Source organism: Salvia hispanica, chromosome 2 (genome assembly GCF_023119035.1).
Source record: "Salvia hispanica cultivar TCC Black 2014 chromosome 2, UniMelb_Shisp_WGS_1.0, whole genome shotgun sequence".
In the NCBI taxonomy this organism is placed as follows: Eukaryota; Viridiplantae; Streptophyta; class Magnoliopsida; order Lamiales; family Lamiaceae; genus Salvia; species Salvia hispanica.
The window spans coordinates 32880116-32904608 of record NC_062966.1 but is presented as its reverse complement, the minus strand read 5'-3'; the positions used below and the strand labels follow the sequence as shown (position 1 = coordinate 32904608).

Here is a 24493-nt window from a genome sequence, read left to right as displayed (position 1 = left end):
CTTGAGTATTAATATTATGGACAAAAAATATCAATAGGGGTATTAATGTCAATTAACTACAAAATTAGTTATAACTAACTTTTAAAAGAAATCCCAAAACTTTAAATTCATATAACATATATCAAATTAAAAATAATTGCATAAGGATTCCAACAATATCCTACATGCATATGTTCCGACGTCAAAATTTGAAAAAAAATTTAATGTTTTTTAATTTTTTCGTACATGAGAAATGTTAACATACTATATAAAATATGTCAATATAATACATGTAGAATGTCAATATAAGCAATAGGTTAACATTCTTAAAGCATTGTGTTGACATTCTCAAAGCATTGTGTTGATATTTTTGAAGCACTATATTAGCATTTTCATCAAAAACCCTAATTTAGAGTTTTTTTATCTTTTTCGATTTAATTAATAAAAAAAAATTACACGTGGCAAATTGTAGACCACACATTTTCTAAAATCCTATAACCTTAAATTAGCTTTAGTTAGCAATTAAATAATAAGTTAGTAATTGATCACTCCTCTTAAAACATACTCTTAGAACATAGTATTAAACTCATAATTTGTGCACGATTTGGTATATGTCCGAGCAAAATATGATGTGGGCCAAATAAATACGAGTGTTGTTGGTGAGCCCAAAACATATGATTGGATATTCACATAACACATATTAGTTTCAAATAAATGTGTTGAGTACAATTTTCTACTACAGTCCAATCAATAGAAATAAGTAAATCCATGATAGGGGTGATTATTCCTCCGCCACATCAGTATTTTATCCTTCAATCCATTCATCTGCAGTGGAACGTCCTATAGCTCGCCTTATAATTTTAACTCATATTCTCTCGTTTCTTCATAGATGAGGCGGAACTTTTCGGCACAGAGTTTTAGAAATAAATGTTAGGTGTGTTAAATAAATAGATTAAAAAGTAAGAAAGAGTAAAAGGTAGAGAGAATAAAATATAAAGTAAAGAGAATAAAGTAAGAGAGAGAGAGTAAGAACGAGAAAAAAGTTACAATATATAGAAATGACTCAACTATGAAGAAACTTCCCGAAATGGAAAAATGATTCAACTATGAAGAAACAGAGGGGAGTATTTTGTATTTATTTTTTATTTTTTATGTTTGCAAATATATAAATTAGCAAGAATAATTATAAAAACACCACAAATTAAAGGCAAATCTTATTGTCAGTATTTATTTTTTATTTTTTATATTTTATGCTTGCAAATATTGAAAATCGTCGGAATTCATTATTGAATTTAGAGAGAAATTGAGATGGGGTAGAGAGTGGAGTGAAAAGTATAAAATGAAGTAAAAAAATTGGTGATATATATAGAAGAAAATATAAAAACAAAAAAAAAGTGAAAATGTGTGCATCGTCCTCAGACTATGCATAGGGCGCGGAGGAAGAAAATGACATAGGGCGTAGAATTGCAGTGGCGTCCTAAGGCGCGCCCGATGCATCGGACGGGCTTTAGGGCACCCCACTGTGGATGCTCTTAGTATAAATTACTAATGGGTGTGCAGTACAGTACGAAATTGTTGTGACCTTGTGGTCTCAAGTTTAAACACAATGTTCACTGGAAGACTTTTAGTCTTAATCTGCAAACCTGATTAAATAGAATTAATCAGATTCTGTCGAGTAGGATTAGTCGAATCCCATAAAAACGGATTCAGAACACCTATAATTATATATAATAAAAATTGAAATAACTTCAAAAAGTATAAATAAAAAAGGTTAGAATCATGAATAAATAATAGAAATGATAATGAGTCGTGGGCAATATTTTTTAAACAAAAAATGAGATAAATAGTTTAGAGAACGAACTGTTAACAGATGTGTGGATCATGGATAGGGGCATATTAGGGTGCCACCACCCATTAAAATAACACTATATTACTATTTATAGCCAATCATTTGTACACATGGACAAATAATAAGCTGTCACGTGGCAAAAAAATAAAATTGAAAAACTCAGGCCAACAATTTGTTACTCTTTATACAACAATTTTTCTTGTCCAACAATATCCAACACGCTATACAACAATCTATAGATTGCTGTCTAGCGTATTGAATATTGTTGCGTAGTGTTTATAATATTGCTGTATAAGGGTGTCCACTATAGTTGGCCGGGCCACAAAATCGTGGCCGGGCCACCAATGCCCATGTTTCCCACTATAGTGGACATGGCCAAGCCACCAAAAATTTTATTTTTTCCATTTTGTTTATATTTTAATTCTACTACAATAATAATTGAAAAAATGCATACGAACTAAAATTAAAACAAAATCTTCGTTGTATTATACAAAGGGGTAAAATTATATAACGAAAATTTTCGACTTCTAATAAACTACTTTCCCAACGCATATCACGCTCCATGCCCTCCTCCCCTACGATTTCAAAACCTCTTCTATCATATCAGCCTGCAGTGTCGTATGCGATGTTTCCCTCCGCATATCGGCGAACCGTTGGATCAAGTATGCATCACTACGCGGTACACCCATCTGCAGTGGGGCGGTTGCAACACCGTGACTCGTACTTGCACCCTCTTCCGGTGCCCAGTTCTCTGCAGAATATCCTTCGTCCTCTATTATCATATTGTGTAATATGATACATGCATGCATGATGGAGGCGACATAATTTTCGTGCCATTGTCGAACCGGGCACCGAAGAATGGCCCATCGCGATTGGAGGACACCAAAAGCACGCTCAACGTCCTTCCTAGCACTCTCTTGTTTGGCCGCAAAATAGGTTTGTTTCGGCCCAACCGGCTGCCGGATCGTCTTGACAAACACGGGCCAACGAGGGTATATCCCATCGGCTAAGTAGTATGCCTTGTTGTACTGCGTCCCGTTGGCCATGAATCTGACCGTCGGACCCTCACCCTAACACTCATCATTGAAGAGATGGGACGAATCTAGTACGTTGATGTCGCTGTTCGACCCTGCGACACCAAAATAGGCATGCCAGATTCGCATTCGGTAGTCAGCAACAACTTCCAGTATCATTGTTGAGTGTCTTCCTTTGAATCTAGATGTGAACTGCCCCTTCCCAAGCAACCGGGCAGTTCCTCCACTCCCAATGCATGCAATCGATGCTGCCCATCATCCCCGGAAAATTATGTACTCGCCCGTGCATATCTATCAATCTCTGGCACTCATCGGCATTTGGCTTCCGTAGATACTCCGGACCGAAGATGGCCTGGATACAATTACAAAACTGCCTCAATCGCCGTCAGAGCAGTTGTTTCACCCAACTGTAGGTATTCGTCGAACATATCAGCGGGTCCGGCATAGGCAAGCCGCCTAATTGCAGCGGTACACTTCTGATATGTCGACAACCCGGGTCGGCCGCTAGCATCATTGCGCAATGTGAAGCACCATGTACCGCTGCGCCAATGTAGTCGCTATATGGATGAATAGCCGTTGCGACATTCTGAAGCGGCGACGGAAAATCTCTGCTGGGTAACGGGGGTTATCGCCAAAGTAGTCTTCTATCAACCGCTGGTGTGCCTCGATATGGTCACGCCAGATGGTCCGCCGATGATAGAACGGGCGAACGAACGCCGCCGCCGCCTCCTCCTCTTCTGCTTCCCGTTGCACCTCTTGAACGAGTTCATCGAACTCCCTATCCACCAATTGTTGGAACTCATCGTCGGAACTCATTTTTCAAAAGTAGAATTGGTGATAAAATGAAAAGAGTGGAGATTGGAATGGTGTAAAAAATTGGGGGGAAATGGGTATATTTGTAGAAGTAATTTAAAAAAAAAAAAAAAATCGGAAAAGGGGAGCCGCGGCTCGCGCCGGCAAGCGTCGCGGCCAGGCCACGATCGTGGCGCGCCCACGTCCACCCCGAGACTGCCCACCCCTCTCACTATAGGGAGCCGCGGCTCGCCTATAGTGGACACCCTAAGTGGTGTCACGATATCACTTTAAAAGGGATTATCATTTTAACACAAACTATATTGGATATCTTTAAAAAACTTATTAGTGAATATCTCAATTTTCAGAGTATTAAACTTTTGAAAATTTTATATTTTGTAGAGCAACATAGTTAATATTCTTTCTTCTTGAAATATTATTTCTTTTTCATTTTGTTATTCAAGTATCAATCTATGTTAATAGAGTTATTTTTCTATCTAAGAAGTTCTAAGTTAATTGAATATTTTTATAATAAAAAATAATTATTTTATTCTATGAATCTGTCTTACTACTTTTTAATCATCCATTTAAAACAATACTTTTAAATTTCTTGCAGAAGATAAATGTCCCTATTAATAAGGAAATGATAGAATACTTTGAATATTTTCCACGTATTACGATATAAAGTGACGGACGAATAAACGGTGATAGTTGAACCTAACGTGGATTACGACGCCGTTGGAATCAATTAGTGGCTGCCACCACGTATCCACTATAAGTTCGGTCAAACACGAGTCTCGACTGGTCCAATTCCTTTAATTCTTTTTATATTCACTGATTAATTTATTTATTGTACAGTTGTTTCTTGCTGCCTTCTTTATACGATAATTCACGCGTTCCCCACGACCACCACCGACTTAAACAGGTTTGGGATCACTCACTTACTACCATGATTCATTAAGGTGATTTCTCACCTACACCGCCATTGTTTTTGTAATAATATTGCACATTAGTACTATACTTTTTATGATATTAAGTAAAAAACAATAAAAAAATATTATTTACTTTGCTATTATAAAAAGATTTTAAAAACTAGGTTAAAATACCATTCTAAGCATATTTATGGGTAGTGATTTTGAGTTTAATCAGTAACTTTTTATTATTTTCGGATTTAATTATTCCGGCTTAAAATCTGAAAATACAAACCTAATCTATTTTCTAACACTTCTATATATCGTCTTATAATCATGCAAATAACTGAAAGTATATTTAAAATTCCAATAATATGTATAGTTCATTATATGAATTTTAATTTAAAGATACAAAAATATTTGCACGAAATATTTTAAGAATAATTAACCTTGCATCAAATATTTAATATTCCATAAATATTAAGTATATTAAATAAAATTTACTGTATTTAATTATCGTACAAGATTCAGTTATAAATATACACTCCATAATTATAGTTAATGGATTTATGGTAATGTAATTATATTACTTAAAATAATGAAATATTATGGGAAAATGGGATTCGTAAAACTAGATATAGGAAATATTTCTTAAAATAACTTAAAAATCATTTTTCCTCAGTACAAAGAAAGGGAAGTATTAAAAAAATATTATAGAAAAATCTAGTGTTACATCTAAATTCTCTCTCAAGCTTCCTTCATATAGCGGTCAATCCTTATCCAAAACTCTCACAAAGCAGCAGCTCCTACAACGGGAATTTATAAAGGAAAAGAGAGGGGTCTCCTCGTTATCGAGGAACAAGTTACAGATCTCTCAGTTTTCCCTAATTTCGTTTTCCCCAAATTCCATTACTCGAAGATTTTTCCCAATTTCAAGAATATAAATTCTTCCCAATTATAGATGGCGACGGAGATTCTACGGCCGCAAGATGCGCTGGTTCACCGATTCCGCGTGCACACGACGTCGTGTCCCCGCCGGAAAATTTCCCCGGCGAGCGGCGCATCCACTAGTTTAGCCTCCAATCAGAATCACCAGCGGAGGCCTTCCCCCAAGCAGGAGAAGAAGCCGCGGAAACCGAACCAAGGCGGCGATGCGCGGCGGAGGCGCGAGGTTGTCGTCCCCGCCGTTGGGAAGGTAACCTTATTGAGAAGAGGCGAATCCCTAAATTCGATCGCTAACAGAATCGGAGACTCGAATCCGGTAGATTCGGTCGCGGTTGACCCAGCAATTAGGTCGCCCCGATCACGATCCGACTCGGAATTAGTGGTTCCGAGGAAGGTGCGCGCGGCGCCGCCGCCGATGGTGAACGTGTACGCCGGAGCAGGGTTTGATTCGTCGCCGTCTCCACGGTGCTTGCCGCGGCCTACCTTCCCCGGCATGAGAGGCGCGTGCGATGATGGGGCGACGAGATCTCTGCGGCGTATGCTTCGTTTAGAATGATCCGTGGCGATTGTAATCGACGATTTGATGCAGAAATTAAAGCTAATTAATTAGCTCTGGGCTCGGATTTCTTCTTCATGATTCCCATCCGAGATCATAAGGCGGGATTTCAGAGGAATTGGATTCTTCATGATTGATTTCAAAGGGATTTTAGAGGAATTGGATTCTTCATGATTCAGAAGCGACTTAGTGAGACTTTTTTTTCTGTATATAAATTTGTTGTGTTATTTGTAATACTAGTTGTTTAATTTTTAAGTTTTATAGATAATTTACTTTGATATTTAAGTATTTATAGATTGTTGGGAAAGCTGCTGTAGGGATATGTAACTTACCAGTGAAATATTTATGATTATATTGAATTTCTAGAGCAATATTTTGGTTTGTATTCATGTTATTCAACCAAAACCCAGTCCAAATGATTTATTATTGAATTTCTAGTGCAATATTTTGGTTTGTATACATGTTATTCAACCAAAAACCGTCATAAATTACTTGCATACAAATAAAAAACATCCAACTCTTGAATGGCTTACACGTTGTTTTCAATTCTTGAACAACCTACACGTTGTTTGATCTTTTAAAAAATAGGAAGAAAAGGGAAAAACAAAAACAACTCCTCCTTAAAACCATCTTCTATTACTAGCAGTTTCACTACTAGAATCTTCTACTTTCATACAGCAAACGGTGCAGGGGTTGCTCTGAGTCTGAGGTATGTTCTTTTCCCTCTCTTTAATTCGGTTAAAATCAAACAATTTAAGCTGGTTCTGGAGCAGGCTGTTGATCATTTATATGGATAGGATTGATTACTTGATTATATTTGTTATCAAAGTTTGTTGGAGTTAGAGTTGGTTTCAATTTCAAAGTATGGTTGCATGGAATGAAATTTCCACCCCTTTTAAAGTGCTTTGAATTGCTGAATAAATGGGATTTAATCAGATTTTTATCCACTTCCTGTCTTATTTGCTGGGAAAAAACTATTGTTGCATATTGATTCTTGATCTGCAACTACACTACCATTTTGTTTCATCACCTTCAAGTATAGGTTAGTAAGATTGTCTCGTTGATTTTGCGGAACACACGAAACCATGGCGAAGGCTGTTGCAGTGCTTAGCAGCAGTGAGGGTGTCAAGGGCACCATCTACTTCACACAGGAAGGAGATGGTATTTTTCAATTTACATTAAATAATCATGTGTAGATAATTGCGAATGAAGTTTCTCACACGTGCTTTTGCTATTGTTCCGTTCGTCCTACAGGCCCCACGAACGTGACTGGAAATATCTCCGGCCTTAAGCCTGGGCTCCATGGCCTTCACGTGCATGCTCTAGGTGACACGACCAATGGTTGCATGTCGACTGGTAATTTCTCTCGTATTCTTCTGTTTCTTTTTACTGACTAACGAGTATGCGAAATTCTGTTTGGGAATTGGAACTTTGATATTCATATTTGTGGTTTTCAATGTGTAGGGCCTCATTTCAATCCAACTGGCAAGGATCATGGTGCTCCTGATGATGAGATTCGACACGCTGGTGATCTTGGCAACATCACATCTGGAGACGACGGTAACTAGATTTGTCTTGAGAATTAATTTGAAACATCACCAATTCCTCTGTATCTGACCAAAGTAGTAAGAATTTTTATCTGTTTGCTTCCTAAGTGAGAATTTATGCCCTAATGTTCGTCTATCCCGAATGTCTCAGGTACCGTTAGTTTCACCATCGTTGACAAGCAGGTTGGTTTCCTCTCTGCCCATTTCCCAAGCGTTCTTGAAATGCCTCTATGGCTTGACTATGAGAAGCTTTTTGATTTTTTTTTTGCAGATACCCCTTTCGGGACCACATTCCATTGTCGGGAGAGCTATAGTTGTCCATGCTGATCCTGATGATCTTGGAAGAGGTCAGTCGTCTCCTTTTCTGTTTCTAACTAAACTAGATTAGAGCTTTCGTATCCAAGTCATAAGCTATTGACTTCCGGTTTCCTTAGCCATTTAAAACTATCATAGAAAACTTGCCTTTAGATGTATGGAGGTGGCATCAGCAGGAATGTTGCTTTTATTATGTTAATCGCAAACTAATTTTATCCGAGTTTCTTGGTTCTTGTAAAACTAATTTAGATAACTATACGCTGTTGCAAGTTGCAACTAATATGTGAAATCACTTTCATCATCTTGTGGTCCGTCTCCTTCGTTTTTTTGCTGCAGGTGGACATGAACTCAGCAAGGCCACTGGAAATGCTGGTGGAAGAGTTGCTTGTGGTAAGGAACACAAAATTCTGATCTGAAATTGGGAAGTTCTTATAGCAGAATATTACTCTTAAAAATCAATATAATTAGGCCTTAATTTTCGACCATAGTAAATATAAGAACCATTTTATACGAACATTTTCCATATCACCTCCTTCTACTATTGCTACATACGATGTGTTCAGGATACATAACCGATTGTAAGATAGCTGCATCGGCTTCATACTTACAGTAATAACCGTGCTATGCAGGTATCATCGGCCTGCAAGGCTGAGCACACCTGTCCGGAGGCTAAATACACCCGTCGTGTCCACTACTTCTCTATAGATTATATCCTCGACCTTGGTTTCGTGCGAGTAGACGCTATAGTTTGTTACCTAGAATCTAAATAAAGGCTTGTCGTAAGGATTTTATGCAATGCAATCGTACCAGGTGTACCTGTCTACTTATCCAAATATTCGGCATAAATTTGTGTTTGATCATCGAAGCATACATGCATTTTGATGATGGTGGAAGTTAGATTTTTGCCATCCCCATTGTGCCTTATGAAAACTGATGATTTTTGTTAGCCCCTTTAGATTCAAATAGCTAGTGTTACGTAGTTACGTTAATATTCTAAAATTTCTTAAATATTAGGGTGTGCCAAAGAATAATCAGCATCTTTATATCTTCGTGTGTGTTATTATTATGTTCACATAAATAAGTGGCATTATATTTGAATCATCATCGTCGTAGTATGAGATAAAGTGTGGATATTACAATAAATCGTAACCTCCTCTTTCTTTATGCACAACTGTCTCTTCCAATTTCAATTTTAAAACATTTGTCATGGAGTTGTGGACCCCATCCATGCCTACCTTTCCCTAAAAAAATCGTATCTGACTTAACTATCAATAGACAATTTCCGACTGTGTTTACAACTGGTTGTGGTCCGTCCATGTCTACCACTTTCAGTCCACTTAATAACAAGCAAGAACTCGAGGCAGGGCGGAGAGGTAGTCAGCCAGAGGACAGCTTCGATCCACCCAAAATTATATTGTCAGTCTAAGTACATATTGATGAAAATTATTACCTCCGTTCCATTTTAATAGAGTTATTTTTATATTTTAAAAAATTTTATGTTAGTTGAGTTATTTATATTTTTGGTAAAAAGTTCATTTTACTTTACTTTCTCTCTATCTCTCATAGTATTACTTTACTCCCTCTTACTTTTTTTCATCAACCACTTAACACGGTATTCTTAAACTCAAACAATTGCCTCAAGGAACTAGGGAGTATATTAGACACTATCAAATATTGATTAAAACTATTAATTTGTTATTTAATAGTAATTTTAATAATTTAAAAAATTTATAGATATTTAAAAATTTAATTATAAAATTTAATTTTATAAAATTAAACCTAATATTGAAATAAATAAAGAAAGTGAAGGATGCCAAAAGGGAAGAAGAATGATAATTTTAAAATAATATCAGATTTAGTACATAACTGAAATAATATTAGATTTAAAATGTAAAAAGACCAAATTGCCCAAACCCCCCAAAATCTCCTAAAAGGGTATTTTCGTCACGAAACAGTGAAAATGGACCATTTTCGAGATAAACGCTTAGTCCAGAGTTGTCTGAGAATATTTTTAAAGTCCACGGTTCGTTGGCGAGATAAACGAATAGTCCAGGAACTATTTTTGTAGTCCACTCTAATAAAAATAAGAGGTTGTGATAATCAATTAAATGAGGGAATAATCTAAAACAACATTGGTGGTCACATGGGATTAAATTAAGAACAAAAATAAGTCAAAATATTGGCAGCACAAGCTCTATTTTGAATAAATTAAAATTTAATAATTAGTTTGATACAAATTAATATTGGCAGTTTAATAACTATTTATGAAATCAATTTTATAATTCCAACTACGTAAGTACACATATGACCTTGCACTCCAATCCCAAAATCAAAATAATGCCCAATTAAAAGTACAATAACAAATCCAAATTAGTACTACTACTTACTTGTTTGGATTTAGTAAAGAAAAAGGAATAGAAACGAAAAACCCTGCGCTAACAATATCTACGCCGTCTTTGATGGACGATGGCATTTGTCTAAGAATTATGTTTAATTTTAGTTTTAATGATGATTTAACTGAAATACTTACTATTTGTTAGCCAAATTTTATGATGAGCATGATAAAGCAAAGTTTATTTTCCGATCTAGTGAGTGGTGGGCCCTGGCGGCTGGAGACTGGCGGCTGGCGACCCGAGATTTGGACCATTTTAGGGTAGATGGATCTGTAAACGGGCAAGCGGGTCAACCCATATTCACCAACCAAGATGCCACCATTTCTCTACCCAACAACCCAATTCCCACCACTTACCCAACCACCCGGCTCTATTTACCTGAAATTCTTGCTTGCATTGCTTTATTATATTACAAACACCCCCAAAAACGTAATCTTTTCTCACCAACTTTACTGAAGCTGGGCCATCAGCCCCTCTTGAATAGAGCACATGGAAATCGTAAGCAGCACTTCTTCCTCTCTATTATTTGTTTAAATTTGTGTCTTTTTTTGGAATGCATTTTAGTCCCTTTTGGTCGCGGGTGGTAGACTTTCTTGTTTTGTTTGAAATTTTGAATCTTGCGAATTTGAGTTCTGCTGAACCGGGGTTTTAGCTTGTTTGGTTTATTGAGGTGATATATAGAGACCCAAGTTTTGGTTTTTACTGATTGATGTGATAAATTTTAAGATTTGAGGTATTCAAGATTGTGTTTTTTTTCAATAAAAATTTGTGGGAATTCTCAGGCTGTGGAATCTGGTGTGAGACCCATGGAGATGGGTGTGGGGATGGGAAAAAATCAAACCTTGATTTGTGCACCTATAATGGCTGACACGGTGGATCAAATGGTGGAGTTGATGCACAAGGCTAAGTTTAAGGGAGCTGATATTGTGGAGGTTAGGCTGGATCACTTGAAGAGCCTTGACCATCGTCCCGATATCGAAGTGTTGATCAGACAGTGCCCTCTGCCCACTCTCTTTACCTACAGGTTCATGATCAGATGCCCTTTAGTGAATGTATGTGTTATTGATGTAATGACAAATTGGGGATGTCTGTGAAAAGGTTTTTTCTTGATTTGATTGATAGGTTTCACCGTTCATTGCATTTACTATGTTTAAGTTGAGAGAAGGACATGTTTGAGTGCTTTTGATTACTTAAATTGATAGGATAAAGTGGGATTAATTTCTTGATTGAGCAACTAGAGCACCTAGAGAAAGTAGATAATTTGAGTTGTTGCTTGAGAAAAACTTTCTTGCTTGTGGATGATTTGAGGCAACCGAGCTCACATTAACAAGTGGTTTTGATGGAACTTGCCAGAAAGGATCTTTGGTTTCATTTTGATTCATTTTTGGGAATTTATGTATATCATGCCTGTTTCTTTGTAGTCGTCGATTCTGTATAACATGTTTTTACTTGTGGTTACGAAACGTATGTATAGTTGAGCATGTGATTTATGCTTTCCTTGTAGACCTACATGGGAGGGTGGAGAGTATAACGGCGATGAAGAATCACGTTTTGAAGCACTTCAACTTGCTATGGAGTTGGGAGCTGATCACATTGATATTGAGCTCAAGGTACCTTTTTCACTGTGAGTTTCAAATTTTTGAGAAGTTATATACTGAATTTCATTAGTCTCATGGAAGCCACAATAGTTCGTCGAACTACACTAAAAACTAGTACGAGTAATATTTTTGTCACTTCACGGAAGTTTATCTGAGTCAATTCAACCAAGACTTTGTTTTTATTTGCTTATGTATTCTTTGTCGGTTCTAATATTATCTTGTGTTGACCAATCTCTTAAAGGCTGCACACGAGTTCATGAATTTCACGCGTGGGAATAAACCTGAAAAGTGCAAAATTATAGTTTCCTCTCACAATTATGAGTACACTCCTTCAGTTGAGGATCTGGGGAACCTCGTGGCCAGGATACAAGCAGCTGGAGCAGACATAGTTAAATTTGCTACGACAGCACTAGATATCACTGATGTAGCACGAGTGTTTCAAATAACCGTTCATTCTCAAGTAAGTCCACAAGGCTCACAAGAAGTTATATTCCAGAAATAACCTGTTTCTGTTTTCTCCCATCTCGCTTTAAAGTCTGTTTAGGACATAAGAAATATGCAATCTTCTATGTTTTGCATTTTTTTTTCTTTTGACAAATTATGTTTGTTTCTCCATGTCTGCAAGTTCAGAGACATGCTTTACCATTCCTTTCTTTCACCTCCTTGCCTTAATGTTTATATATTCCATTTTCCTCAAAAAAAATTATGCTTGCCCGACTACTGTTTTCTGAACTTGAGGTATGGCTATGATGAAAATGCTTTGAGTATAGCAGGTTCTCAGTCTTTATCATTTAGTTTGTCGATCGTCAGGTACCAATTATTGCTATGGTTATGGGAGAGAGAGGACTCATGTCAAGGATACTCTGTCCCAAATTCGGTGGATACCTTACATTCGGCACTCTGGAAGAAGGGAAGGTGTCTGCCCCCGGACAACCAACGATTGATGAGTTGATTAGCTTATACAATTTTAGGTCTATCGACACAGACACTAAGGTGTTTGGGATCATTGGGAAACCTGTCAGCCATAGCAAATCACCCAAACTGTATAATAGAGCATTCAAAGAAGATGGGATCAATGGAGTTTTTGTGCATTTGTTGGTGGACGATGTTAATAAGTTTTTTGATACCTATTCCTCTCCTGATTTTTCTGGTTTTAGGTGAAGTCCTCAACCTATTCGTGGCTGGTTTCGTTTGAACTATCGTCTCCTTATTTACAGTATTTTCAACTGTTACAGCTGTACCATTCCTCATAAAGAAGCAGCACTTGCCCGTTGTGATGAAGTCGATCCCGTTGCAAAGGTAGTTAATCGATTTTTTGAAGGCTTGTATATTTCTGCTGTTTTGTCTAACACCCAATTCTTGAACATTTCCAGTCTATAGGAGCGGTCAATTGCCTCATCAGAAGACTGGATGGGAAGCTATTTGGATGTAACACAGACTACGTTGGTGCAATATCTTCTATTGAGATCGGCCTACAAGGTTTCCTCTTTCGTTGAGCAGAGCCCGTTGCAAGAATCAAAGGTGTGAAGTCTGACACCTGTTCTTTTTTGCAGGATCTCAAAATGGTGCCACTCATACCGGGTCACCCCTGGCTGGTAAACTGTTTGTGGTTATTGGTGCTGGAGGAGCAGGAAAGGCGCTCGCCTATGGAGCCAAAGAAAAGGGGGCGAGGGTGGTGATTGCTAATCGGAGCTATGGTTAGGCTTCCTCCTCTGCCCTTAACACCTCTATCGTCTCATGAGTTCTGATCATTTATCATCTCATTTCTTGTTTTTGCAAGATCGAGCTAGAGATCTTGCTGAGCTTGTTGGAGGGAAGGCTTTGACTCTAGCCGAGCTAAGCAACTTCCAACCAGAAACCGGGATGATACTTGCAAACACAACTTCAATTGGGATGCAACCAAACATCGAAGAGACTCCCATCTCCAAGGTTTGTTTATTTTCTTCCCTAACCTGAACACCGCGTCTTGTATCTACAAGAAACGAGCCACAGAGAATCAGTGCGTTCTTTGATCCGTCCCTTCTGCACACGCTCACCATTTGCTTCGGATAAAGTCATAACAGTCTAATGCATCAACAGGAAGCTTTGAGAAACTATGAGCTTGTATTTGACGCTATCTACACTCCCAAAATCACGCGACTCTTGCGTGAAGCTCAGGAAGCGGGCTCCAAGATTGTGACGGGAGTCGAGATGTTCATCGGGCAGGCCTACGAGCAATATGAGAGGTTCACAGGACTCCCAGGTAATGAACAACTTCAAACTATCAGTCATTATTTTTTCAAGATCTGTGAGTAAAAGTCTCGTGTAGGGTGGTCTGATTGGTCGAACATCCAATCCGAACACCAATAATTACAAATATGCCACTGGATAAAGGCTTGAAATCCAGATTTCTGCAAATTTGACAGTCTTACACAAGTTTATATGAGAAAAATATGCCGTTTTAGCTCATTTTTCATGTTGTGATCACAGCTCCGAAGCAACTGTTTAGAGATATCATGGCAGACTACTGATGGACGCGCTCTCCTTCGCCTCCAACCTGCCCGTTTCATCGACAGTCTTGTCTTCATCCTCCTCATTCTTGTGGCAATGACATAAAAAACTATTCTTGTATCGATGTTTTAACCTACAAGAGATGGAATTTGTCGATTTGATCGTAGGCTTATGTTGTTGAAACTCAGAATTTTGTAATAAGAGGGCCTAGTCATTGTAGTAATAATTCTTCCTCTGCTGCTGTAATATGATACCAGAAAATTGTACCATAATGGATGATTTATTTCATGAAAATTGTTAAATTTGTGGTTTTCTTATGCATGCCTCAACACATGGGGAAGGGCATAACTGTTAATATAGTTATGAAAAAAGGCTAAAAGTATAAACTATAAGTTGAGTTCCAAATACTATCATAAACATGAATCAAATATGTATGAACTGGAGTATTTATTTCGTACATCAAATATGACCAGTTATATTTTCTGTCAACTATAGATGATTTCTAGTTTAGGTTTGACGGAGCACCACCTCCGTACCTAAATAAGAGTTTTATGGCATGCATTTTAAGAAATATAGTTGAATAAATTAGTGGAATATGTGTTTAACTTATACACATAAGTTTTATACTAGTAAAATATGAGTGGGATAAACTGATGGAATGTGGGGTCTAATTACCATTTATAGTAAAGCGAAATATGACTCTTATTTAGTGACAGACGAAAATGACAAAATATGACTCTTATTCAGGTTCAGGCACGAAGAGAGTATTTTTTATGTAACAATAAACATCGTCGTTTTGGCTAAATTTATTAAAAATCACAACATTTGAGAATTGGGGAATAAGTAGTTTTTCATTTTGAGATTTTTGGCCATCTCCAATCATTTATCCCAAACTTAAATCCATTTTGAATACGAGTTACACCAAAAAGTAGTAATTCTACTCCATACTCAAACCCAAAAATATTCCATATTTACCTACTTTTTATACCTTTTCAATTATACCTACATACTTATTTAGCTACATGTTAATCCCACAGTATTATTTTATTAATAATTTATATAAATTAAATAATTATACAAAATAATCTTATTAATATATTTATTTATTAAATAACTTACTTTATATTGAAAAAAAAACTACACTACTTTTAAAATTAAAATACACTAAACATACTACTCTCTCCGTCCCATAAAATATGGCATATGCTATCGCACGGGAATTAAGACAAAATTGGTAAAATAAGAGAAAAAGAAATTTAAATTAGTATTAGTGGATAGTGGAATCAACATCATTATTAGTTTTTTTATGATGGTATAAGTTGTAAATAATTTGATGTACAAGGGTAATAAATTGGGATAACTTTCCATAAATGAAAATGCCCATAACTTTATGGGACGGACTCTGGAAAGTGCGTACATTTTTATGGGGCAAAAAGAGTATAATAAAATTCACATATAAATTAAAACAGATTTAACGATATCGCAATTATATGTAAAACATATCCCAATAAATATAAAAAAAAAAAAGCTAAAATTCAAGACTCAATAAATTTTTGCATTGTTCCCAATAAGAAGTTAAGTGTAAACTGTAAACATATTACTACAACGCTAACCTCTTGAAAAACAGCAAATTAATGGCACTAAAAATAAATTTAAATGTACCATTAACACAAAAAGTAAAATCAAAATGACAAACTATGGCCGTATTGGCTAATTCAACATCTCAAAATAATGAGTGATATGTAATATCTCAAAAAAAATTGTAGAAGCTACTCATTTTTTATGTTTATTCTAATTTGATGTTTTTTATTACCCAAAAATGGGTTTAGATATGGTGTATGATTGGGAAACCTTTTTTTTACCAAAAATTGAATATGGCGTATGGTTAGAGTTTCAGAGGAACAAGGTATGAATATTAGGAATTTTAAAAAAATTGAGTAAAACGTATATAGTACATATGTCGTGTGTCACATCAAAAGTTGCATGAGTGTCTAGCGTATCCATTTTGCGTCTCCAAGACGTGTTGTCCTATCACTTCAATTCTTGCAACCCAGTCTTTCCGCAATTAAATGCACTGTCCCTGCGGCAGCAGTTGTACACTACATTCTGTTTATTCAATTTTCTTTTGTTTTTTTATTGATTCTTTGCCAAATAATTGCGACGTATCTTTTCAACACGAAGATTAAGAAAAATTATGTTAGATGAATTAAGAGCATCGCTAATACCGGACGTCTCGACGGGCGTCGGACCGTCGTCCGTCATGGACGTCCGCCATTATACGAGGAAGGGACGGACGCGGACGTCCGCACTGGACACGACAGATCCACGGCATTCCCGGGACGTCCATCGCGACGGCGAGCGGACGTCCGCCATTGCAGCATCCCGACGGATGTCCGGCGCCGACGTCTTGTTCCGAATTTTAAATTTTTTTTTTTTTACAAACTCTATATATACGGCTCGTTGAACTTCATTTCATTCGCACCACTTGTGTTAACAAGTTTGTTTTTCTTTCTCTCTCTCTCTACGTTTCTTTTATGATTATGGCAAGTGGTAGTGGAAGTGGCAGTGGAAATGGTAGTGGTAGTGGTGTGGGTGGTAGCAGTGCTGTTGACTGGCGCCAGATCGTTAGGGATGAGCTGCGGGCCGTTACGTCTAGAGAGATAAATCGGGCATTACAAGCGGCCATGCAGCAACAGCAACAGCCGTCGGTACCTCGACCCATCCGTCGTCGAACTACAATACCTCGGGACCGCATCGCTGCACACCATCGATTGTACGCAGACTACTTTGCTCCGGAGCCGCGGTTTGGGGACAACTTATTCCGCCGGCGTTTTAGGATGAGTCATCCACTGTTTCTTCGTATCGTTGGCGCTTTAGAGCGTCGATACGAATATTTCAGGATGCAAGAGGATGCGGTTGGTAAACCCGACCACACGCCCGTTCAGAAGTGCACTGCCGCAATCAGGCAGCTAGCATACGGAGGTGCGGCTGACATGTTCGACGAGTACCTCCACATCGGCGAGTCGATTGCCCACGAATGTCTGGAGTTTTTTTGTGCCGGCGTTAGGGAGATATTCGGGGATACCTATCTTTGGAAGCCTATCCCCCAAGACTGCCAGGAGCTGATGACTATGCACGGGAGTCGGCACGGGTTTCCGGGAATGTTGGGGAGCATAGACTGTATGCATTGGAAAGGAAGAACTGCCCCTCCGTATGGAAAGGGTTGTAGACAACTGGTTTCAAGAGCAAGCATCTCACGATTGTCCTTGAGGCGGTAGCTAATTCCCGGCTGTGGATTTGGCATGCATATTTTAGAGTAGTCGGTTCGAACAACGACTTCAATGTCCTACAGTCGTCCCCTCTTTTCAACGACCAAGAACTTGGTGTTAGTCCGACTGTCAATTTCGACGCCAACGACAACCAGCACAACATGAGCTACTATTTACCGGATGAGATTTATCCTATGTGGCCCGTCTTCGTGAAGACGACCAGATGCGCAATAGAAGATAGGAAGAAATATTTTGCGGATCGTCAGGAGGCAGCGCGCAAGGATGTGGAGCGGGTGTTTGGTGTGCTCCAGAGTCGATGGGCGGTTGTGAAGGGTCCATCGCGGTTGTGGCATATGGAAGGCATCGTTGATGTCATGTACGCATGTACTATCATGCACAACATGATTGTCGAATATGAAGGTCCGACACTCACTGATTGGTTCAGTGACGATGATGATGGTGCCGGTCCAAGCCACGGTGTGGCCACCCCCAGTGGACGTATGGGGGTACCCCATGAAGGGGCCGATCGGGTGCGTGCGTATGCCGACATGCGCCAACGACCAGCCCATATTCGACTCCAAAACGATTTAATTGAAGAGCTTTGGTTGCGTCGGGGTCGTCGTTGATACGTTCATATGTATAATTTGATTAAGTTGTTTTTTTTTGTTGTCGCTTTTTTTTATCTAATGAAATTATTTTGCACTTTGTTTAATTCCGTATTCGTGTCGAAATTTTAATTCCATACATTGTTTAATTTGGTGAATTTGTGAATTTTTTTTATTGCGGGAAGTCCGCGCGGGAAGGCTATGGGACATCCGCCACTGTGCAGTGAGATGTCCTTATGGCGAGGCAGGAGGTATTTTTGGGAAGTCCGTCGGAAAGGCTATGGGACATCCGTCCCCATTGGAGATGCTCTAAGTAAAAGGAGAATAAAGTGGAAAAATAAAAAAGGTAGAGAGTTGAAGAGAGAAAAAAAGTAAGAGAGAGTAAAGTTGGGGTTGAAAAATGTGTTTACTTTTACTTAAAAAGGAATTGACTCTATTATTGTGGAAAATAAAATGACTCTATAATATAATACTCCATCCATCTTTAATAGTTGAAGCGAAACTTTTCGGCACGTAGTATAAAAGATAATGTTAAATAAATAGATAAGAAAGTAAGAAAGAGAAAAAAGTTAGAGAGAATAAAGTAAAAAGTGAATAAAGTAGAGAGAATAAAGTAAGAGAAAAAAGTTACTATATATGGAAATGACTCAAACTATGAGGGAACTTTCCAAAATGAAAAAAATAACTCAACTATGAGCAATGTTTTAAAAACCGGACCTGCAAGCGAAACGGCGAGGCTACTGGTTCACGGTTCAACTGGTCCAACCGGTCGAACCATCAGTCGAACCGTTTTACTGTAGCATTTATATATATATGAGTATATAATTAAATACATATTTATTATAAAACACTTAGTTTCAAAACATGTAAATAAACAAGCATTAATGCAATATATAGTTTAATTTCAAATAATATATAGATATATAAGTATAGATAAAGTATATATATACCAATTCTTAACGAGTAATACTAGTAATGTAAAAATACATATTCATATGTTTATTATACTATATATTAATTTTCATGTTATGAACACTTCTCCCAATATATATTCTTGTTATTTTATTTTCAATCTAAGCATTAGTGATTAAAACTTTATTTGAAAGTTAATTAAGCTTTATTAATTTTAGTTATGATATAAAATATGTATATATCTTTTAATTATGCATATACAATTAGTATATAGTTGATAGTTGATATAATATGAAGTAGTACATATTAACAAAACAAACTACATCCCACATTAAAAAAGTAAAAGCAAAAGATTGTAAAAGATGACTATAAAACAAGCTTTTCATCGCATATTGAAAAATGAAAGAACAATCTTGTGTAATACTTCTATAAAGAAAGACACAAATGATTTATTAAGCAAGTTTTTATAAATTCAAAGGCCCAATACAAGTATGGGTTAATATGAAAAATGAAAGTTTAGTGTAAATTTTTTTTTATAATGATTTTTAATTCATTTTTTAAAATAAAAAAAATTTGGCAACCGGTTCGATCGGTTCCCGGTTTTCGGTCGAACCGGTCGGTTCACCCGGTCCAAAACGGTTCAATGCTCCACTGGTTTTTTATGGTGAATCGGACCGGAGAGGTCACCGGTTCGCGGCCGAACCGGTCGACCGGCCGGTCCAAACCGGTTTTTAAAACACTGACTATGAGGGAACAAAGAGAGTAATACCCTCTCTGCCTTATAGAAATCGATTGAATTTCCTTTTTCATTCGCTTCATACAAATAGTCCATATCCATTTATGATAATTTTTTCTCCTTTGTTTTTACTTTATCATTTATGGGTTTCATCGTTCACTAATTTTTTTCAACTACTTTTTTCTCCCTCTCTCTTACTTTACCATTTATGCATTAAAATCCGTGTCTTCCAATTAGCCGATTTCTACGAGACAGATGGAGTATTATATAAGAATGCTAATTTTTTTTTTTTAAAAAAACAAAAAGTAAAATATCCAATTATATAAGTATTAACATTGTAAACTCAACTCTCTCTCTCTAAAAGACATTAAATGCTAGAGAAATACATATGATAATTTTAGCGGGCCATTTCTCAACCTGTCGCACAGCCTCAATTGCCATCTCCGTCCATCACATCCAATATTGCCAATTTGCCATCTCATTCCATCGCAAATCCTCTCCTAGTAACATATTTCCACCTCGCTCAAACCCGCTCCTAGGGTTTATCCATTTCATTCCCGGCGGCGGCGGACATCATCCTCTCAGGCATTGTTTGACCCCTCGTTTGATTGTTATTTACCTTCAGGCTTTGCTATTATTTAGTTGTGAGTGTGGAGTATGAATGGTGCACCATTTTTGGAGTAGATGATCCACTCCGATTTTTCAATGAAATCTTTTCAATTTTTTCCACTTCCGACTTGAGTAAGCCAGTTATGTTGAAAACCCTATTCACCAACTGTCTCCTTAATTGGTCCCCTTAATTTCAACATACAAATTATTAATGTATTAATATCGGTATTAATTGCTATAAAAACATTATTGTAATTTTTGTTTAAGCACATCATCATTGTAAATTTAATTATAGAGTCTCTTTACGATGCTCAATGTGAGATGTTAAAAAACACTATACATGGAGATGATTTTTAGATTTATGAATTTAGAATCTGACTAATCATCTTTAGAAGTAAATAAAAAAATTAGTTTAAAGTACAATTTAAGAATTCTGATCTATTTCTAAATATATGAATCATATTCTCCCGAAGTTATATATTTTCAAAAACATACTTTAGGAATAATAAATTCTGAAAATCCTAATCGTAGATTCGTAGGTATCTTTATTACGATGTACTAGTATAACTTAATTTTGAATACGTACATTATATTCGAATAAGTTAATAGTTATCTTTGGAAATTAATTTCTATCGCTAATAGTTTTACCTTTTTTACCAATAGAAGTGAATCAATAATTATTTTTACTACTTAAAAAATAGGTATTTCAGTAAATAATCTCACAATTTTATATAAATAGCCGCCTCATGACTCTTGGTTTCAAAAAAAAGCTTTCTTGATGGAGACGGCGGCGGCAATGGAAGCGGCCATACTTAAGATGTCAAACGGAGACTTCTCCGGCGCGCGCAAGCTCGCCGTCGCAGCGCAGCGCGGCGGGATGGAGGGTTTCGATCAGATGATCGCCGTTTGCGACGTGCATTGCGCGGACAAGGAGGATTGGTACAAGATTCTCGGCGTCGCGGCGGATTCCGACGCGGCCGCCGTGAAGCGGCAGTACGGCAAGTTGGCGGTGACCGTCCACCCCGACAAGACCGGGCTTCCCGGCGCCAGGGAGGCCTTCGAGCTGATCAGCCGAGCGAAAGCCGTGATCGGCGATTACGAGAAGAGGATGGCCTATGATTCCATGGTTAGGGCTAAGGCCATCGCTGATCGTGATCGACGCACCTTCGGTTTTTCCCAATTTCGATCTAATCAGAATTATTATGGTTTTTCACGATTTCAAGATTGTGAGGATTTTGGGGTTTCTAATTCTAGGGTTTTGAACTATCAGAACGTTGAATTGAGCGGGAAAGGCGTGTTTGACTCTAGATTGACCAATAGGGTGAATGAGGTGATCAATAGGGTGAATGAGGTTTCTCCTTTACAAGGTCAAGGTCAAGGTCAAAGTCAAGGTCAAGGCCGTGGTCGTGGTCGTGGTCAAGCAAGGGTAACTAAAGAAATCAATGATGTAACTAGTAATGTTGTAGATGAGGGAAGTGGTGTGGTTGGGGTTAAGAGGGGTCGGGGCAGGCCTCGGGGCTCGGGGTCGAAGGCAGCATCGGCATCTGATGATGCTGCCACGAAGACGCCTCAAGGCTCGGGGTTGATGGCAGCATCACCAGATGCCAATGCTGCCACGAAGAGGCCTCAAGGCTCGGGGTCCATGGCAACATCGGGAGATGCTGTCGCGAAGAGGCCTCGAGGCAGGCCTCCTAGCAGTGGTCGTGGACGTGGACGTGGACGTGGACGAGGTCAATGCACCATTGTGGAAGTGTCTAGCGAAGATGAAGATGATCACAAAAGCAAGGAATCTCATCCTCACCCAGCATCTGAAGCTGACAAAGGCAAGGAGTCTCATCCTCACCCAGCATCTGAAGCTGACAAAAGCAAGGAGTCTCATCCTCACATAGAATCTGAAGCTGAAGCTGATAAAAGCAAGGAATCTCACCGTGGAATAAGGCCGGATTCGAAGATGCTCGAATACACGGATGCAGAGTTTCACGACTTCGAGGGGGAGAGGAGCAGGGAGTGTTTCAAGAAAGGGCAGGTGTGGGCCGTGTACGACACGCTGGATGCAATGCCGAGGTTCTATGCCAAGATCAACGCCATCCTGGACGACGGCCTCAAGCTGGAGATCACGTGGCTGGAGCCTCTGCCCGAGGACGAGGAGGAGAAGAGGTGGCTGTACAAGGGGCTGCCAGCGAGCACGGGGAGGTTCAAGCAGGGGTACAGCGAGGTGGTCCAAGACTACCGTGTGTTCTCGCATCTGGCCAAGTGGAAGAGGGACGCCATACTGAAGAAGGTGTACGCCATCCGGCCTCTGAAGGGCGAGACCTGGGCCGTGTTCAAGAAGTGGAATGGGCTCAGGTCAATGATGGGGATGACGTTCGGGGAGGAGTTGGAGTACAGGGTTGTGGAGATCATGTCGGATTATGATTGGGAGAGGGGGGTGATTGTGAGGGTGTTGGTTAGGGTGGAGGGGCATGGGTGTGTGTTTCAGAGGGAAGAAGGGAAAAAGTTGATAATTAAGGCCAAGGATAGGTTGGGGCTGTCTCACAGGATTCCGTCGGTGTCCGTGTCTGTCAGGGGCATGAGCTTCTTCGAGCTCGATCCAGGTTCGCTGCCAATCATGCCGTAGCCATCTATTATCTGATATGGTTACCCATTGTGTCATCTTCGGATGTCTTTTGTTGTGTGTTTATTATTTTTGCGACTCATTATGGTATCACTTTTCTTATTCATGTATTGTTAGTTGTTACTATATTCGGATTCCTTTTGTTGTGTGTTAATTAAGTATTTTTGTGATTGATTATGGTATACCTTTTGTTATTATTGTAGTAGTATTACTATTTTGGGGAGTTTTTATTGGTATGAAATTATGTGTTACTATTTGAAAGAGTTATTGATAGTGATAGATTAAACTGAAATCTTAATTGCTATTGATCATGAAAACTTAGTTTGACTGGGCATGTCACAGGCTCATATTCAATGCCACATTTAAATTTGTGATACTGTTGAATCAGGTATTCGCACTCGAAAATAGTCTTGAATATTGACGCGTGCTATTTAGAGTTTTCGAATATTTAATGTGACCTAACTAATCGAGTATTCAAGTACTTGAATAATGCCAAATATTTAATGTTGATATCCAAACCTAACTAATCGGGTATCCAAATACTCGAAATAATGCAAATACAATATCAATAAAAGTAATTGAAGATTAAATGCTTTTGTTTTGGGTACTAAATCTCTTAAAATGTTTTTGGTAATCCAGTCATGATGTTATTCTTGATGTGTCAAGTATTTATTTTTGACACAGAAGGTTGCATTTTTAGACTGATATTGAAGTGGGCATTGAAAGAGAAAAAATTGCTTTATGATTTTGGAAAATAAAATTGAGATGTGTACAGGTATTAGTTAAAAGAAAATAAAATTTGCTTTATGATTTTGAAAGAGAAAGATGTCTTATGTTGTGTGTTTATTAGTATTTTTGTGACTGATTATGGTATGACTTTTGTTAATCATGTATTATTACTATTTTCGGTTTCCTTTTGTTGTGTGTTGATTATTTTTGTGACTGATTATGGTATACCTTTTGTTATTATTGTAGTGTTACTATTTTGGGGAGTTTTTTTTGGTAGGAAATTATGTGTTACTCTTTGAAAGATTTATTGATAGTGATAGGTTAAACTGAAATCTTAATTGATATTGATCATGAAAACTTAGTTTGACTGGGCATGTTACAGGCTCATATTTAATGACATATTCAAAACTGTGATGCATTGATATGTGATACTGTTGAATCAGGTATTCTCACTCGAAAATAGTCATGAATGCTGACGCGTGTTATTTAGAGTTTTCGAATATTTAATGTGACCAACTATTCAAGTACTCGAATAATGCCAAAAATTTAATATCGATATCCAAATCTAACTAATCGGGTATCCAAATACTCAAAATAATACAAATACAAT

General features: G+C 37.9%; 5 protein-coding genes across 8 annotated transcripts; 4 read left to right on the top strand and 1 right to left on the bottom strand.

Moving 5' to 3' along the window:
* Positions 1-2403: 2403 nt before the first annotated feature.
* LOC125206834 lies at positions 2404-2874 on the bottom strand. Its single transcript, XM_048106056.1, has one exon. The coding sequence runs from the start codon at positions 2872-2874 to the stop codon at positions 2404-2406; it is 471 nt and encodes a 156-aa protein (XP_047962013.1).
* A 3713-nt stretch (positions 2875-6587) lies between these two features.
* LOC125205015 (superoxide dismutase [Cu-Zn]-like) lies at positions 6588-8788 on the top strand. Of its 2 annotated transcripts, none has more exons than XM_048103804.1 (8): positions 6588-6775; positions 7109-7227; positions 7321-7422; positions 7531-7626; positions 7765-7796; positions 7885-7960; positions 8265-8318; positions 8558-8788. In XM_048103804.1, exons 2-8 carry the CDS (start codon positions 7152-7154, stop codon positions 8578-8580), a joined length of 459 nt encoding a protein of 152 aa, XP_047959761.1. In that variant the 5' UTR covers positions 6588-6775; positions 7109-7151; the 3' UTR covers positions 8581-8788. The 2 variants fall into 2 exon arrangements, with proteins under 2 accessions (XP_047959761.1, XP_047959762.1); XM_048103805.1 differs by having other exon boundaries at positions 7104-7227.
* A 1872-nt stretch (positions 8789-10660) lies between these two features.
* LOC125203095 (bifunctional 3-dehydroquinate dehydratase/shikimate dehydrogenase, chloroplastic) lies at positions 10661-14726 on the top strand. Of its 3 annotated transcripts, none has more exons than XM_048101376.1 (11): positions 10661-10819; positions 11104-11345; positions 11826-11931; positions 12161-12379; positions 12730-13076; positions 13155-13218; positions 13293-13398; positions 13473-13616; positions 13700-13848; positions 13999-14161; positions 14389-14726. In XM_048101376.1, exons 1-11 carry the CDS (start codon positions 10811-10813, stop codon positions 14427-14429), a joined length of 1590 nt encoding a protein of 529 aa, XP_047957333.1. In that variant the 5' UTR covers positions 10661-10810; the 3' UTR covers positions 14430-14726. The 3 variants fall into 3 exon arrangements, with proteins under 3 accessions (XP_047957333.1, XP_047957332.1, XP_047957334.1); XM_048101375.1 differs by having other exon boundaries at positions 12715-13076; XM_048101377.1 differs by lacking the exon at positions 10661-10819 and adding an exon at positions 10852-10991 and having other exon boundaries at positions 12715-13076.
* A 2223-nt stretch (positions 14727-16949) lies between these two features.
* LOC125206833 lies at positions 16950-18304 on the top strand. Its single transcript, XM_048106055.1, has 2 exons — positions 16950-17683; positions 17725-18304. The coding sequence occupies exons 1-2, from the start codon at positions 16950-16952 to the stop codon at positions 18302-18304; spliced, it is 1314 nt and encodes a 437-aa protein (XP_047962012.1).
* A 3014-nt stretch (positions 18305-21318) lies between these two features.
* LOC125206832 lies at positions 21319-23157 on the top strand. Its single transcript, XM_048106054.1, has one exon. It carries the CDS (start codon positions 21319-21321, stop codon positions 23155-23157), a length of 1839 nt encoding a protein of 612 aa, XP_047962011.1.
* The last annotated feature ends 1336 nt before the right edge of the window (positions 23158-24493 follow it).